This window comes from Corvus cornix, chromosome 4, assembly GCF_000738735.6.
Source record: "Corvus cornix cornix isolate S_Up_H32 chromosome 4, ASM73873v5, whole genome shotgun sequence".
Classification (NCBI taxonomy): domain Eukaryota; kingdom Metazoa; phylum Chordata; class Aves; order Passeriformes; family Corvidae; genus Corvus; species Corvus cornix.
Window position 1 is genome coordinate 29597846 of NC_046334.1, and position 14220 is coordinate 29612065.

At 37.9% G+C, this 14220-nt stretch overlaps 1 protein-coding gene across 18 annotated transcripts in view; it reads left to right on the top strand.

Moving 5' to 3' along the window:
- Positions 1-12169, top strand: part of COL25A1 (collagen type XXV alpha 1 chain) — a 304904-nt gene extending 292735 nt beyond the window's left edge. For 9 of the 18 annotated variants that reach the window (XM_039550380.1, XM_039550384.1, XM_039550386.1 and 6 more), the window contains 4 exons: positions 2643-2651; positions 2774-2860; positions 5658-5696; positions 6469-12169. In XM_039550380.1, coding sequence (XP_039406314.1) covers positions 2643-2651; positions 2774-2860; positions 5658-5696; positions 6469-6471 — 138 coding nt within the window. In that variant the 3' untranslated portion in view covers positions 6472-12169. Of the gene's footprint in view, positions 1-2394; positions 2861-3253; positions 3332-5657; positions 5697-6468 lie in introns of those variants that run through there. The other 9 variants (XM_039550385.1, XM_039550390.1, XM_039550381.1 and 6 more) reach the window with 3 other exon arrangements.
- Positions 12170-14220: the final 2051 nt, after the last annotated feature.

Below are 14220 nucleotides of genomic sequence, written 5' to 3' on the forward strand. Positions count from 1 at the left end.
TGACATTCTAAAGAGAACCAGTGACACTTTTTTTGCAGACATGCAGGGAATAAACCTTTACTTCGTAAGTTTGAGATGAGGCCTAGACTGCTGATCTGTATTTTAGCCCATCAGTAGTTCTGCTACAGTGAAAGGAAGTCAGTGTTTGCATTATAATGTCTTCTTGACTTGACTGTAAAAATATTTTTTAAAGTGTTCTAGCTGCAATTACTCATATAAAATTATAGTCCAGGAGCACTTATCCCAAAAAAGTTTTGCACAATTCATTTTATATTTTCAAGTTACATGAATAGAAAAAAGAAAATCCTTTCAAAAAGGAATAAGCTTTAACAAAAGTTAGAGATTCTGTTGTGGGGAAAGGGAGGGAAGGGACCCCTGGTCCCAGATGCACGGTTGACTGTTGTTATAAATTTTGACAGAGGAATATGAACAGAGGATGAAAAGGCATTATCCTTTTCCCTTGCACTCTGCATTGATGAAAATCTGTGCATGTGAGGATTGTAGATTGTTCCAACCATAACAGTGTTGCAGAAGTGCCACCATTTTTTTATATCGCTAGGCATTGAGGAAGGACAGAAAGGAATTTTTCTTTTATTCTTCATCAGATGTACAGGCTCTGTATCTCCTGTGGGTTTCTGTAGTTCAGGATAAGGAGTAAATATTAAGAAGAAAGAACCCAGTCTGTGGAAAAAGTAGTGAAGTACCCAGGAAATTCAGACTGTACCTTACCAGGTGACTGCTGCATTGTTTTGAATAAGACCATAAATCTGCCTGCAAAATTGGAAGTTGAAAATAGTTTGCTGGCTTGTAACACAAGAAGTTAAAGAAATGCAAATCCTAAAGATTGAAAAGAGTTGGAAACCAAACCAAACTGTTCATTTTCAGAATCCTTTCTGGAGTATGTCCATGCTTTGTGCTCACACACACTCACTGCAGATAAATTGGTGCAACACTGAGCACAAATAGCACGAGATTTGACCCTAAGCTGTTGGGTTTCTCTGCTATGTTGTCATCTTTGTAGGTTTAAGATGAAAACATAGCCAATTTATGGTTCTTGTCTTGTGACGATTTTTTTACATGACAGTCTTTATTATTTGGTAAGGATGGGTAGTGTTTGGGTTTCTATTTTTCCAACTCTTATCCTGTGACCTTTTGGCACACAGAAGAGATAGACAAGGAACTGTGCTTCTATCATGACATGAATGCAGTATGTTTTGTTCATGGAACATTTTGTTTTATTTGACTGTGTCAAGTATACTGTAATATGAAATGACTAATGTGCTTTCCTTCCTCTTTAAAATATGATTTATATAATTATTTTTTTATGTGTAAATATTATTTTTCTCTCTTGTTGATGGATTAAGTCTTTGTGTACTGGTGTGGAACAAGTTAAATGTCTATTTAATATGCTTCACCAAAATCCGTCTGTCTTTCCAAAGGGGCATTCCTTCCTTCTCCTTCTACCCTCATTTCTTACAATTCCTCTGTCTTTTTTACCCTTTTCCTCACAAATTAAATCCTCCCAGTAGCCACGACCTCACTTGCTGGTTCTCTGATGTTATACTAATTTTCCTATGACTATTTTTCCCATTTCTTTGTGATATCCTGATTTACTCATCCTTCCTATCCCATTTTTTACAATCCTAGTCCAATTTGTTAATTTTTTTTAAGTGATCCTTTTTGATTTTTGTGAAATTGAGAGCAACCTGAAACTCATTTACCATTGTGATCAACTGGTGTGAAATCAATTATAAAATGAACTCTCTAAACCTCTTATACTGCTTGAAGGTGAGGTCGTCTTTCCAAGTAGCTTTGTTAAGGGAATCAACTAATTTCTATGAAAATTAAAGCATTGGAAGTTTTGCATTTAAAAAGAAAACTCAGTGTGAAACTAAGGACTGAATTTTGGTAAAACAAATAGATGAAACATTGCCCGCAGCAAAGAGAATATTTGAATGTTGAAATGCTTAAACAAATAATCTAAATATCACTTCTGATTACTTTATGATACCAAGACAATATGAAATCATTGAAAGTGTCATAGCACCTCTCCATCAAGCAGTTCGAGTGTTTTGATTCCTGTAACAGGGTTTGAAATGGTCGTGGAGGGACAGCAGTGCACCCTCAGTGATGTCAGTGGGTTTCTATGGATACCACAGAGAACAGGATTTGTTCCAAACTCTTACCAGAGCACACAGGGTCAGTTAGCAGAGGATGCTCCTGGTCGAGTTCACCCTTGATGTGACACCATGGAAGCTGATGGAATCGAGTCAGCTGTCCCTGTGAAGCATCTGTGCCACAGGTCTTTTTTCAAAAGACTCTGTTGATGGATTCTACTGTCCCAAAGTTACTTCTGACTAATGACAAATCCTCTGGCGAAGCTGACAAGTCCAGCTTAGTGAACATGTGCCTTCAGTGCTACCACTTATCAAAATAGGAGACCTCTTATTTTGGACTGTGGATTGGGGGGATTTGCAGATTTGCCTCTGTCTCAAGAAATCAATGATTTCAAGCCCTGTTCTAGGTTTCAAAACATTCATAATACTGATATGAAGTACAAACACAAACTAATAGAGACTGATTGCAGTTCTTGCTTGTGATCATATAATTTATTTTTCCACATAATGCACCATCCAAACCAGAACACAGTGGTAAGTGTCCTTTCAGCTCTCCATTGGCTTAAAAAGAAAAAACCCAAACTTTAAACCAAATCTTTCTTTATACTTTTTTCAAAAGAATGAAACTTGTTTTATCCAAACCATTGTATCCACAGGGGGAAAAGGGAAAGAAAGGCAAAAAAGGGCCTAAAGGGGAGAAAGGAGAACAGGGTGCTCCTGGATTAGATGCACCTTGCCCATTGGTACGTCTCACTTGTGTATTGAAAGATCAGTCATCCTGCTGTAAACTGATGGAATAAAAAATGAGGGGAGAGGAACAAGCACCAGCTACTGTGTAACCTGTTGCACTTTGTTAACACAGCTTCATCTCATATTCTAGAGCAGACTTTTTTTGTCAACCTCCTAATTTGGTTTAAAGCACCAGACTTAAGACCTTTGGGCTAAATTTGTGAGGTTTCATGGTGGGTTGTTTTTTTTCTTTTTTGAATGTGTCAGAGTCAGTGCCCCACAGGTCTAAATCACAAGCAGTCAGCTTGCTCCTCTTGCCTCTTACGTTGTTTTTTGTTCACTCCATTTAAGTCAATACTGAAGGCATTTCCTTGACAGTAACATTGCAAGTTAATCTTTACAAACAGGGATTCCGTGGAATTAAGGGGGAAAAAGGGGAGCCAGGCCAGCCTGGCCTGGATGGGCTGGATGCCCCTTGCCAATTGGTACAGTATTTCTCTTTCCTACCAACCCTGCATGCAGTTCCTTTGTTTGTGGTCAGCCATTCTCAATGTAAAGTAACGTTTTTCTGAGCTGACTTTACATTTTCCACGTAACACATGCATGTGCATGACCAAACCAGCTGCTTCAAGTGATCATAACTGCAGTGACAGAACACACGTTTTTGTTGACATCTTAAGCCTAACTCTCAGCAATTTGCTCCCACATCACATGGTAATTTATGAGTTTGTCTCCTTCCTACATTTTCCCTGAGAATCATTGGTTTGTTACTTTCCTCGCAAAATACCCATTGCCTTACTCACCCTGAACGCAAGTTGTAGAAATCCAGCACAACATTCACCTCTAATCAAGTCTCATGACTTCTGTCTGCACTGGCTCAGTTCCACACCCTGACCTGTCCCATAGCTACTCTGCACCCCGGACTTCCTTTCAAATCCATGCCATCTTAGGGGCATGTTTTCACAATTTGGCCAAAATGAGAGTCACAAACAGAAGGATGTAAATACTGGTTCTAAAAATCAAGGTTTCCAGTAAGCCAAGCTGGAGCTTGGCTTTCAGACCATGCACAAGTAATGTTTGAGGTGTCTGGCCTGTTCATCAGAGTGTTCAAACACATCTGGAAATAAAAAGCTTACCTGATGTTTGTAAGAATATAACGGTCTGCAGCCCAAACCCTGATTGTCTTTGTTATTTAATATCTTCAATTTAATGGTCTTACCCTTGGAACTTACCTTCCTGGAATACACACAACACTCCCCACCCTATGCTAGCATGAATTCAAGTTCCCACCTATACTAAAATGCTACTTCTTGACCCTCTCCCTTGTACCAATCTGGCAACAGTGATTTTTATTTAGTGGTAAAGTAAGTTGGAACTCTTTTCCATTTAAGAAAACCCCAGATGAATAATACATACACATTTCCTAAAGATACAAGGAGGATTTTCTTTTTAATTGTTCACAGTAAAATTTGATCTGCATGTTCTGATATTGTTTGGTGGTTAAGCACGGTTCTCTGAGATGAATGTTGAATTAAGTAGGTTTTATTTTGAGTATAGCACTCCTAATTTGAAGTCAATTGCTTTTTAATTGTAAATACATAGTCCATTAAGATTATTCCATAGTCCATGTTGTTTGCTTCCAATTAATGGTAACCATATCTCATATTTTGTTGGGGATAATCAAGCATGCTTTTGTAATTTAAAAATGTTTCTCTGTCTCTGTATTATCATTTATATCTGAAGATTCACTAACAATCCTTGATGGATAAAAAATATTCTTTTCATAGATAATTGCTAGAATAAACTGCTTAGCATGCAGCACTGTTTCTTATTTAGGCAGCAAGTCATTCACAACAGACCACATGCAAGTATATTCAAAAATCCTTATTTACCACTATTCTTCACATGTAAATTAACATATTAAGTTTTGGTATTCTAAATTCTAAAAAATGTAAAGGCCTGATTCTTCTTCTGCTTATGCATAGTCCAGTTACATCACATGTGCACCTAATTCTGAGCATATAACTCCCTGAATTAACCCTGGATAGCCATGTAAATTGGAATTAGATCCATGAAAACCAGTATGACTGTGGTCAAAAGCTGGCCCTGATCGTACTGGACACATGGAGATACCTGAAGGTAGGGTAGCAGCAGGGAAGAAAAGGAGTGGCTCTCACTAACATGAGAAGAAATTAGATGGCCATATTGTCCAAGCGCTGAAATAATCAGTGGTGCTGTTCTGCCCTGCTCCCACCGCTGATGTTTTCTTCCACTGTGGCACTCAAGGTGTGTTCAGGCCTTAAGATTTTACTCCATCATTCAGAAACTAATACTGAAAGTGAAAAGAAAAGATCCTACTCCCATTCGGGTCTTGCTGCCTTATCACAGGGTGACCTTTCTATGAGGGGCCCATAAAACACAATACTCACCAAATAAAAGTGATAGAATTTTTTTCTCACTGATCTTGTACATTCAGATCGAGATTGTTGTGAATAAAATGGATTATATTTAAAATAACATGTAGCCTGAGCTCTAGCAGCAATAAGAGACTGATAAAGATGTTCTAATGATTTAGAGAACAACATCTTTATAGCAGAGAGTTGCACGTATGCATTTATAGTGTAAACCTTCTCTCCTTTGGCTTTCCCTTCACTTTGAGAATAAGAGAGGAAATAAGTTAAACTTGGTAGCTACTTTTTAGATAGTCAAAGCTGCTTCAGCTGTTCTAACAGATGTTGCTGGAATATCTTTTCTATCAAACTTACCTTTGCTTTTTTTTTTTTTTTTTTCCTTTTATTCCCCTTGAAACAGGGTCCTGATGGATTACCAATGCCTGGCTGTTGGCAAAAGGTAGGATGGGCAGAGCTTTTTCTTTTCAGGAGTAGTATGTCCTTAGCACACAGAAGCACCTGTCACAATCGTACTGAACAGCATCAAGATAGACTTCAGAGCCTCCTAGGCAGACATACCCAGCAGTGCAAGATCAGACCTCTCCATGACAGTAGTTCATGTCATGTGTTGTAATTTATGTAGAATAGTTCCTTGAGGCAGCACTGTAGAAACAGCTGGCGTTAGTTTTCTGGAAAGTTCAAGACTTTTCTTTTTTCCCATGAAGACTCACATATCTTTTGGTTTCTGCAGATGATCAGTGCTTTCTATTCGTTATAAAAGCTCATGGATGTGGCATTTTTGTCAAGATACTCTGTCGATCTATTATTATACTGGTTTTCTGGGATACTGAAAAGGACAGTATATCCTGACTTTCTCTTTCCCTTAGTTTTCTATTCTTCAATATATCCTCCTGGGTTTTGTGTTTTATGGCAATATTAACTGGCAACATTATTTTAGTAAAGATTTAACCTAGACAGTGCTTGATTTAAAAACACAGCATCCAGAATAATGTAGGTGGAGGGATACTGGTATATAATATATCAGAAAACATGAAGCATAAGTGAAATCCTGGGTGCATTTATCTCCAAAGAATAGTTGGTGCTAAGGAAATAACCATCCATATTTGCAACTCTGCCTTATCTATGTATTTGTAATAGATGTCCAAAATACTAATTGTAATAGATGTCCAAATACTAATTTGTTTAATCTGTATCTCTTTTTGTCTCTGCAGTGATGAATCTAACCTTACAAGCATGAAGTTGTGTATATAGTGCTCCACTTTTTTTATTTATAGTTGAAAACTGAAAATTTGATTTTACAAGTCTGAGATATGTTTACATGTAGCTGCTTCTACTTGTTTGCAATAGTCCATACATACATCTTTTTTTCACCTACATCTGCAGTTAGATGATACAATAACTGCAGGATAAACCTGCAAAGTTTGTCTCTCTAATGAGAGAGAGAGATCTCAAAGCAATGATCAAAAATAGAAATTAATATTTCTGTAAATTCTTATATTTTGGCTTGTGGATATGCATGGACAATGAGTGCCATGAGCTAGTTTACAAGAAATTGTGACCAAATAAGAGCAAAATGCTATGAAATGTACTGTACCAGCTGCTGTTGGAGTTTACTGACTTGGCTTCCATGTCCATCTTAAACACGTCATGATTCATGACACCACATCTGCTCATATGAACTAAAAGCATGAGTTTGTATGCCAAACCTGCTTGTTGTGTGATCATGAGTGGCTGTTCACGGTGACCTTTGATTCCAGCTTCTGAGTCATTTCCTTTTGTCATCTCAAGGGAGTCACACCATGGCTCATTGCTAAAAAGAGATAAACCAGAGGAGCATAGAAAGAGGCCTTGAATTTTTGGGGAATAGCATTCCAGCTGCAGGTGGATGGCTTCCAGTCTTGCAGGATACTTGGCCCCTTTGATCAAGGAGGGTCCCGCCTGTTGATCAGCATCGGTTTGCCTTGCACTGCTCACGGTCGTGAAGACATTCACGATAGGCCCTGTCGAGTCCTTAATCAAGAGGGACAGAAGTTTGAAGAAGAAACCAGACTTCTCTGTGGGTTGTTTGAAAAGGTTACAGAGGTGCTGCAGGGATCATTTGATGGCAGACACCGCCTGAGACCAGAAGCTTCTCAACCTCACTTGAGGATGGACAGAGTATACTCTGCATATTGTATTTTGGGACTGCTGGAGGAGAAAGAATTCTTGAGGTGGGGATGAATCAGATCATCCTCCAGAGGAGGATAACAATGGAACTGACCAGAGATGTATGTATCATGGTGTGGTTTTCAGGTTTTTCACTTTAAATTACACGTAACTAGCTGAACTTCTCTGCGGGATTTTGGAAGCAATGGTTAATTTTGTTTCCTTTTCCTGTTACTGTTGCCATAAAGAATGCATTTCAATAATGTATTCAACATTTGTGGTGACAGCATTGAAGAAAATACTTTCAAGCCACATATTCATCTTGTTTCAGTATTAACAGTTTTTATTTCAGAGTCTTTGAAGTCTTTAAGTCTAGAAAAGAAAGAGTTTATTTCTGTGTTTCACAGAATAGTGTATTCATCATGTTCCTTTTATGTTGTTACAGTGACTTTAGTGGACATTATTACTCAAAAAACATTGGAGAGAAACAATTCCGTGTGATTATCACTGCACACTTGTCACCACGCTCCACTGTTAAATGTGTTGATTTTTCTCTGTTTCTGTTCAGATGGCTTTCTGGAGAAACATTTCCTTCTCCCCTCTGTTTTTTATTGCTAGAAATATGTGATTTGTGCACATTTGTAGTTTTGCCACGAGGTATTTTTTACAATTTTGAGTCTTCATATGGTGCACTGAAATTAGTTTGAGAGATTAATTTATGAGAAATGGTGCCATATTTGGCAGATGGAAATTCTTTTTATATCACTTCTGTTCCTAATGTATATAGCAGGATCATCACAAACTTTTTTAGTTACTTTTCGAAGAGTTGTCTTTCATATGTAGACCAAAACTAAAGTTGAAGAAGACAGCCTGCCTCCATTCATATGAGGGCACCTTATGCCCTTCTTGGAACGCACATTTTTCCTTGCTCTATCATTTCTAAATCATGTGAAGATGGGGGTCACACTTTTTGTATTGCTTCACAATCTCAGATCAGTGGAAATGCCACTATAATGGAATATTTCCCTTTGGTGAATCTTATTATCATTTTGGTATATTGGAGTCAAGTCCAGCTTTTCATTGAGGAAAAAACAGATTTTCAAAACGAAAAGTCAATTTAGTGGCCTCCAATTAGTAATATCTTACTAATGGAAACATAACTCTGACACTATGTAGATATATACACTGAATGCATGTGCATTTTTACTGCTCAATTCCATCTTTCCAGTAGTAAGAAATAAGCAAGTGTTCACAGATACAAGGAAATATGTTTTGCTTTCCCTAAATTTTCAGAGATGCAAGTTATCAACCTGTTTGAATAGTCATGATTACAACAGTGAAAACCTTCACGTGGCGCAGGCTGAATATGAAATGTTACCGGAGTGTTACAGCAGTAATGCGACTGAGGGCCTCTCAGAAGGAGGACAGGAGCAGCACCATGGAAGCCTCTGACTTTCCAGTCTGCTTGTTTAGGAAGCACCATCTCAAAAACACAGCAGGCTGAGGAGCAAGCTGCCTGCCCAACAGAAAAGAGTCTCTCCTGTCAGTGTCCTAACTTGGCACATTTGGCCGGGTATATGATAGATGTGGAGACTAGAAGCTGAATGTTTTTTAAGATATCAAATACTGGCAATCAATACAGTAAGATGAAATGTTTTTGAAAGGTGCCTCAGAGTATTTTCGTGCAAAATCAAGTAGGATGTTTAGGATCTGTGTAGATGATTTAGCAACTCCATATTGAGAGTGTCCACAAACACAACTCATTTAAGAAAAAGCAACAAGATAAAAACTATCAAATGCATGCTGTCATTAGCACTTTCTCTTTTTTTTAAAATTTGTGTACCTATATTTTTTAACTGCCCTCCTAGCATCCATTTCTATATGCACCAATAAAGCTAGCAGAGCCTTGGTTCATGGTTTTGTCATTCAGGAAATAATTATAGACACTACTGTAAAGTGTTAGTCAAAATTCAATTCTCCCTTAACTCCCTGATGCTGAGACCCTACTGAAGAAACACTTAAGCACCTTTATTTGCTTTCTTTTCTGTCTTGTAAATTATTTTCTTTATTAAATTCCTGACAGGTAGGAATACTTTTTTTCCCAAATCATCTTACTTATCTTTTTTTAGCCTTTGTGTTGTTCAATATCATGAAGTGTTCATTCCTTCTAAATGATCATGAGTGGGCAGTAGATAAACAATTTAATTTGAAAGGTTAAACTACATACATAGATTGAATATTTGGCATTAATATTTGCATCTCAAAGATTGAATTGAAATGAAACTTAACCATATCTAGAAAAGTTGCATGGTCAGTACAAGAAAAAAAAGCAATTGGGTTTAATATTTCATCAGGAAAAGCACCCTGTGAAGACTTGCAATGCGTTTATTTTGTTCAAGAAGCAACTACTTCTGGTGCTAGTATATATTTTTCCTTTTGATGGCAAAGCTACAGTTTGAACCGCCAGTGTGGTGTTGTATCTTTTAGTGGCATTCCTCCAAGTAGATATGATTTGTTTTGTTTAGTTTGTGACAGGAACAGTAGTTCCTCTACCAGTCTTTTCAGCTGTAGAAATGTGTAGTGGTATTAGGCTACACAGTTTCTATATCCCTGACTTTTTCAGGTATGATTAATTCTTGTTTCTTTGAGAGTTTTCAGTATTTGTTTCATATGAAATTTTGTAATCTATCTGTTACTCCAGTGCATTAAAACCACATTGTGCAGAAGTCCTGCTACAGAGGCTGCAAGTCTTTTAAGCACTGTATGGAATATGTCTGACATACGTGGTCCTTGTCTTCATATTCATAGACTAACTACAGGAAAGCTTTCTTTCAGGATGCTTTGGACAACTTTTTATTTTTTTCTGAGGTAAAGCATGAAATGTTAAATCACAGAGCAATGATACAATGTATTTTTTGATTTATATTTTTATTTATTGCTGATCTTGATGTCATATTCTGATAGTGTAGCAAAGCAGAATGATACTCTTCATCCAGCTGTTTATATATTCTTTTAATCTATGGTGTAAGTAGTATGAATGAGTTTCAGAATGATCAAACCCATATATCTGCACATGTGTAAAGTATAGAGTTTGAAAAGGAGTAATTCTTGAGATTGATGTACAGTGTGGAAAGTTAGCAGTGGCCCCACTGAGCATTGTGTCCATGGATGGGGTGCATGGGACCCCCAGTTGCTTGGCTGTGCCACAAGAGAGACAAAGCAACCCAAATGAGATCAGAAGACCTTTGGTCCTCATGGGAGGGTGGTGCTTGTAAGGCCAGGGGCTGTGCCAGGACATGTGGCTCAGATCCTGGATCCCCGTGGGGTGTTGAGAGAGTTGTCCCACTGACTACCCCAGAGCTGGGATCGTAAACCTGGCTCAGCCATGTAAGGCTCCTCCCTTGGCTGTGCCTCCCCATCCCCAGCAATGACCAGGGGACAGAGATGCATCCTCTCCTTGAAAAGCTCTTTGAGACATGCGGGAGGAAGGACCCAGGTGTTGTGCTTTGTCACAAGGGGAATTTTACCAACTTCAGCAGTGGGGTTTTGCCTAAATCAGGACTACTTCAGTAAGAACTGCAGAGATATTCTCAGCCTATTTATTGAAAGTGATGAAGAGGTTCAAGGCATGCAGAAGTTGACCCTTCCCTTCCAATTTCCTGATCTCTGCTGCTTGACCATCTTAAATTACATTTTAAAATCTCTGTATTTTACCTAATGAGATTCCTAAATTTTCACACTGAAGACTCACACAAAACACATCTGCAAAGATAGTGGTCAAAATAAAGTCTAATTTGTAGACATTGCAAAAATTCTATTTCAGTGACTGGAATTAAAACTAACACTGATTTTTTTTCCTTTTCTGCAACTTGTTTTTATGGATGTCAGTGTTGCTGTAATGTACAAATGAAGGTTTTCTTGCACCCTCTGTTATTAAAGTATTTTACATGGTGGTTGGATTCATTAAATGCAGTTAGAAACAAGTGCCTGCCACCATCATTTCTGAAAAAGATACTCTACAGAACAAATGGAGTTTGTATTTTAAAAAGAGATTTGGAGTGTTGTTTTTGTTTCAATTTATTTTTAAATGCATCCAATTATCAATGCTGCTTAGAAATTGAATTTTCTTTGAAAGCAGGGGGCCTTAACCTGGGACCGTTAGTGTTTTACTTGTTTCTATTTAAAAAAGAAATTGTATGAATTTCCCAGATCCCATTGGTACTTGCACACTTCTCTGAAGTATTATGGAGAGTTGGGTTGGTGAAAGAATGTTTTACATATTGTTAACATATATGTGGATATTCTTATATTATTGTACATGTTTGGGAAAATATCACACAACTTTAAAAATGTTGCTAAGATGTATGTATCTGACTTTTTCCTTTGGAAAATATATTTTTATTTGTATTTTTTACTTTTTTAAGTTCATCTATATGTGCCGTTATTTTTGTATTGCAAATGGTCTCATAAATGAAGTAGAAGAGATAAAAATACAAAGAAAAGTAATTTGGCAAGGATTTCAATGCTTGGGGGGAAAAATGCATGGGTCAGCATCATATTGTCAATACTAGAAATACTTTGAGTGTCTTAGCACTGTAAATATGTCACAAGACCTCTTTTGATGAATAGTGTAAGGAATTGAAAGGTTTTAATCACCCATTTTAATTTGTTATTATTTACCACTTTCTTGTGGCCACTTAATTGAACCCGATCAAACAGCATGCTTTTGTTTTTATTATTAAAATTTCTCCATGTTTTTCAGTTGAATATTGTTTTGTTTTCTTTCAGTTTTGTACTTCAGGTTTTGTTTCTTGCTTGTGAGAAGTTGATCTTCAGAATTATTTTTACACTATTTATGATTTATTTTCATAATGTAAAACGTGTGTAATTATTAAAATATTAATCCAACCATTGGTGCTGATTTTGAATAGTTATAAAGTTCTTAATGTTGGTGCAAAAAAGTGTTCTAGTCTGTCTGGATTGGAAAACGTGTGTGCTGCTTTGTGCCAACCTGGAGTTTGAAGTCTAGAGCAAGTTGTGTCAGACATTTGCACAAAAATCAGGGCCTCTGCCACGTGTTCTATTTATTTTCCTGCAGTGTGCAGTAAGAAAATTCACCTTCCTCTTCCTATTCTTAATGTGTCTTTCCCCTTCGAAGTAGAGTCTCTTCCGTTATCTTTTCTAAACAGGGAGCACAGGCTATGCGAATCCACAAATCATGTAAGGAAGTAGCTTTGCTGCAAAGCTTAGAGCCTTTTCTTGCTCTGGGAAAGTTGCAAGGATCTCTGTATTAACCCGAAGTTGAAACTATTGCTTAGGCAAGTTCAGAGGCACCCTGGGATCTAAAGAAATAAAGCTGAAAATCACCAGTCTCCCCTTTCTGTAATTCTGAAGGTGAACAATAAACCTTACCTGCTGAAGAATAAAGATGTGTGCAGGCAGTGTCACAAGTAGCAGTACAAGCTAGAAAATGTGAAGGTCTCTTTTCCACAGATTCAGTTTGTTCGGAAATGATGGAACATAATAGTTATTGCAAAATTGTATATTTTTAAGCACCCTGGTTTAAGAAGACATACATTTGCAGGAGTCTTCTTGAACAAAAGATTTTAAAAAATGAGAAAACACAGGGGAGCAGCTGTAATTTCTTCAACACATTATTTAAATGTTTGGATTTTCCAAATCCCAAAACATTTCAGACAAACAGAATACTCCACATTGTTTCCTTTTCCATCACCTCAAAAATGGAGTCACTGTAGGTGGAGAGAATTATAGGTGGAGACGTTTGGCCTCTACTATTAATTCTTGCTAATCCCCATAAGTGTCCATTAATCTCATCTAGCTCTGCTTTAGACTCTTGGAGGGACTAAAAATGTCTTTGCTCCCATTCCTGGATGAGGTACTTCCAGCTTCCGCATGTGCTGTGCTCTGCCAGGCTGAGCATGTGGCCCTCAGGGCTGCGAGCACTGCTGCCGCCCCAGCCGGGCAGCCCTGACCCAGGTGACATCCTTGCTTCAGCCGTGGCCACTCTTGCCCTTTTCTTGCTTCCCTCTTTCTTCTACTTTCATAGAGGAATGCAGTTCTAGATGTCCTGCCAGAAAAGAAGCACGTGTGTTCTGGACTGCTGCCAGAGCAAACACCCCGTGGGTTTCCCGTTCAGTGCTTTGACAGCATCCCCATTATTTTTCACTACTCTGCTCCCTTTAGAGTTTTAGATGCTTTAGAGCCCAATCTCAGGTAACCAATATCCTATAGCCTTCACATCCTACTGCACTCATGGGACGTGACTTTACTCTAGCATTGCCTCCTATTCACACGTATCCTTCATAATTTTGGGATGTGGCAAAGCACATGCAGGACTGCATGTGAAATGCCTCCCACATTGGCCTCTTTTATTTTTAAAATGGAGTTTTAATTAAATACTTAAAGGCTATTATGCAACTCTGCCTTGTGGACCTACTAATGCTGCTAATCCCAACTCGAATAAAAAAGAATGCAACCGAAGTTGCTTTTTATGTCCTCGTCTCACACAGTTTCACCTTGTAGTTCAATTATAATAACCACACACAAACGTTTAAAAAAACCAAAAAACCCAAGGTGCTGACAAAGCATTTCATGTTCCAGCAAGTAGTAACAAATTCACCCAAAGAAATACTAAAAGAAAAACAAACAGGAGAATGCCAAAAACATTTAAGTCATGTTGCTGCAGGCAGTCCTGTCTTCCCAGGGTTACTAATTTGTTTTCCATTGGCTTCTGTGAATTTCCAGATGGAGTACTCACAGGGCATCCTCCTCTCCCACCTCCTAGATGCAGTAAAAAA